Source organism: Spea bombifrons, chromosome 10 (assembly GCF_027358695.1).
Source record: "Spea bombifrons isolate aSpeBom1 chromosome 10, aSpeBom1.2.pri, whole genome shotgun sequence".
NCBI classification, from domain to species: domain Eukaryota; kingdom Metazoa; phylum Chordata; class Amphibia; order Anura; family Pelobatidae; genus Spea; species Spea bombifrons.
In genome coordinates, this window is record NC_071096.1 from 6,388,282 (window position 1) to 6,392,240 (window position 3,959).

The window sequence follows — 3,959 nt, forward strand, 5'->3', positions numbered from 1 at the left end:
TATACGCCAATATATTGTTAAGGTCTTTTTTAATAATAACAACTTGAGAAATATAATGTGTCATAAACTTGAGATTTAAACAATTAACGCCTTTATCGTCACAATTTTTAATTTTATCCATGGCTAAATAATCTCTATTTAAAATACCGACTGTTACCAACCGTGTGATCATCTATAACAGGAGTGAAGACTAAAATATACTCACTGGGATTTAAATAAGAAGTGAAATTATTAAGGAAGATTAAATCTCCACTCTAAATACATAAAATATCATCGATATAACGTTTGGGCCCAATCTGTTGTTTTTCCAGATGTTTTCATTTTCCCCATCATTCATATCTAAATTTGCATAATGAGACTCAAACTTGGTACCCGGGGCCGTCCTCGTCACCTGTAAATAAAAAATAATTATGATATAAAATAAATGTAATAGAATCTAATAAAAAATCTCCTAGTAACGGGTTCATTCTAATTAAGCATATGCTGCATTGTTATTATTTTTTCCAATAATGCATAACATTTGTAGGTATTAAACTTCATCTGCCCCTTGCCTGCCCGGCCCCACACTGTGTACCTTAAAAATTGCTTAAAAATTAGCATTAGTTTTATTCTCTATAGAAAACAGTTTCTCATTTTCAAATTTTGTCATTTTAATCACCTTTTTGCAGGCTTTGTCAGCATGTTTGTTCTCCATAAATGATCCCTCGTTTCATAATTTATTTTTAATTTTATTTAATAATTTTATTTATAATATATTTTTCTTGCATTGATTCTTAATGTCTGAGAACGGCTGAGTTTCCTCGATGTGACCTCATAGGCGATGCTGCCTTGATGCTGTCATAGCGCATAAAGCTTTACACATTCTGTACGTTCTGCTGCAGAAGTAAACAGCGTTTTAGTGCCCAGGACTGAGCATGAAGCTGTTTCTCATCGCTTTCATTATTTGGAATATTTTCACTGTATCTCCGAGCTCTGGATATGGAGGTGAGTTTATCTGTTATTACAGACAATTTGGCATCAAAAGAGTTAAGGAAAACGTCCGAGATCATTACCATTAACATTACAATTTATGGATGTTTTATAGTTTAAAACCTTATTCTGTTATCATTAACTGTTTATCCCAACTGCCCCCATTTGTACCACAGATTCCTGTCTATAACTGTCACATAGTTTAACCCTTACATTATTCTTTAGCGTATATAATGTATGGATTACAGTAACTTATACATCCTTTTTAGTGATTTTACTTTAAACCAGAAAGCTCCCGTCTCTTAAATGTCTTTTTCTTTGTGTTTCAGTCTGTGGAAACAGACCCCTAGCGAAGGATTTCCGTGGCTCCCGCGTGGTCGGGGGGAAGGATGCGGAGCCCGGTACCTGGCCCTGGTTAGTTAGTATCCAGGACTTCAGCGACGAGCAGTATGATCATGTATGCGGAGGCGTCCTCCTGAATCCTTTGTGGGTTCTGACAGCCGCCCATTGTTTTAAGGATGTCGGCAAGTAAGTAACTTAATGGTTTTACGGGAGACCCCTTACTATCCGTCATATAATAATGGAGCGAATGGATCGCTAACAGAATGTGCTTTGGTTTATTCAGTGAATATTATTCCTGGAGACTCGTGTTTGGCGCCAACCGACTATCCAACATCGGGGGGAAGACTCAGATCAGAACCATCAAGGAGCTGATTGTACACGAGAAGTACAACCCGAAATCCCAGAGCAACGACATCGCCTTACTCAGATTAAACAAACCCATCGCGTTTAACGAGTATATTCAGCCAGCTTGTCTCCCCGCCAAACAAGCGATTCTAAGCAAAATGGACGATTGCTACGTCGCAGGCTGGGGTGTCGTCAGAGAAGGAGGTAAGCACCGCTTTAGCTATATTCACATATACATGTCTAGTGGCCCTATTGTGAGTGTGGGGGAAGGAGCATGGGGTGGGACGGGGCGGGGGGGTCCTGTCTTTTCTGAGTTTTCTGAGGCCAGCGATACATTTGATAAATCTTTTTCTCTCCAGCGGAGGAATCGCCGGACGTTCTCCAGGAAGCTCCTGTGAATCTGATCCCCACGGAGCGCTGCAACCGCCCGACCTGGTATAACGGACGTGTGCGAGGCTACAATCTGTGCGCGGGGTATGAACAGGGAGGCATCGATAGTTTCCAGGTAAGCCGATTCGTGGCCCTTTTCACTCAGCGATGATACATTGTTAATGTTTTCAGCATCCTGGACACTGCTTGTTTTGTAAAACGGTGCCGAGGAACAGCTGAGATAATGGTCATTACTGACAGTCTGTATAACGGAACGCTTTCTTTACTTGGAATCGCGCAGGGGGACAGCGGAGGACCTCTGATGTGCAAAAGACAAAAAGCCAAGTTCTACATGGCGGTCGGCGTAACCAGCTGGGGCTCCGGCTGCGCCCGCAAGCAGAAACCTGGAGTTTACACCTCCACTCAGTTCTACCTCGAGTGGATCGTTGGAAAAATCTTCAAGAACCAGAAACCTGCATCCAAACCATCGGAAATGAAGGCCATGAAGAAGATCTGGCCAAAGTTAGCTGAGAAAATCAGCAAAGCTGGCATGAAAACCCCGTGATTCCCGAGAGCTCCAGAAATAGAAGATTCCATCGCATCTGAGCCGTCTCCTTACAGGAGAGAATTATTACATGTCAGCAACTTGTAGACTTGATTGACTAGATTAATAAACCAATAAATAGGAATGCATCAATAAGACGAGTCCTTTTCTTGTTCGTCGAAAGTTTGGGGTCACTGAGGAAATTTCTGGCTGTAACATAATAGCAAAAGGGTTTTCTAACCATCAATCAGCCTTTTAAACTTAAACTTGGGTCAACGAACACAACGTGCCATTGGAACCCAGGAGTGATGGGAGTGATAAAGGGCTTTTGGAACCCAGGAGTGATGGGAGTGATAAAGGGCCATTGGAACCCAGGAGTGATGGGAGTGATAAAGGTCAACTGGAACCCAGGAGTGATGGGAGTTTAAAAGGGCCACTGTACGCTTATGAAGAGATTCCATTAAAAATCAGCCGTTTCCAGCTACAAAATTAGCTGAAAACATTAACCCAATGAATTTTCAAAGTGCCCCTAATTTCCCCTCTTTCTGCTGTTCTAACTGCGTCTCTCTTCAACCTCCATGACTTCTTCCTACTTGTATCTCCGGGGTGTTGCGCATGCTGCTCGAATTCTCATGAATTCCCTGCCCTGTTCTGTCAGACTCTCTCCTACTTATTCTCACGCTAAATGATCATCCTCACCAAAGCAGTCCCTCTTATTCCGTCTCATTCCCCCTCCTAATAGATTGTGAGATCCCAAGAGCGGAGCCGTCTTCTCCTTCTGTAACAGTATTTCTCAATGTGTGTCAATGTATAGAGTTATTTTTATATTATTGGTAATATTCTCGGCCCTTATTTAATATCTCTACAATATGTGTCAGAAGACAATAGTCTCTAGAACAGGTGTGGCGAATGTTTTTGGGCCCAATTTTCTGCACGAAACCAAGTTGCAGACCTCAAAGTGCCAACGCTGCATATTAAACATGGAGAGGAAGTTTTTTCGTTACAAAATTACTATCCACAACAAAGCGCATCAATTGGCCCATAAAAATTATGTTTCTTTTTTAAAACATAGAAAAAGATTATAAATATTTGGCCCATCTATCTGCCCAAGAAGAAAAACACATGAAAAGAGGGTCTATTTGTTAAAGGGATTTTATTAAATAGCATTTGCACTGAAATGATATTAGTGGATTAGAAAAATAACTGGAGCCCAACAATCCACAGGATCAAGAACTTGACATTATTAAACTTTTTAGCAGCATTACTAGAAGTAAAGAGAGACGTACGAAGAAAGTAGAAAATAACCAACGACTCGTCTGGAATCTAAACCGTCCTCTTATTGACTTCAATGAGTTTTCAACAGAAAAACAGCTATGATTGAAGCCACAGC

The 3,959-nt window shown here is 40.9% G+C and overlaps 1 protein-coding gene across 1 annotated transcript; it reads left to right on the plus strand.

Annotated features, from left to right (window-relative positions):
* The first annotated feature begins 914 nt into the window (after positions 1-914).
* Positions 915-2,590, plus strand: LOC128467573 (acrosin-like). Its single transcript, XM_053449235.1, has 5 exons — positions 915-984; positions 1,299-1,497; positions 1,595-1,860; positions 2,016-2,161; positions 2,327-2,590. Exons 1-5 carry the CDS (start codon positions 915-917, stop codon positions 2,588-2,590), a joined length of 945 nt encoding a protein of 314 aa, XP_053305210.1.
* Positions 2,591-3,959: the final 1,369 nt, after the last annotated feature.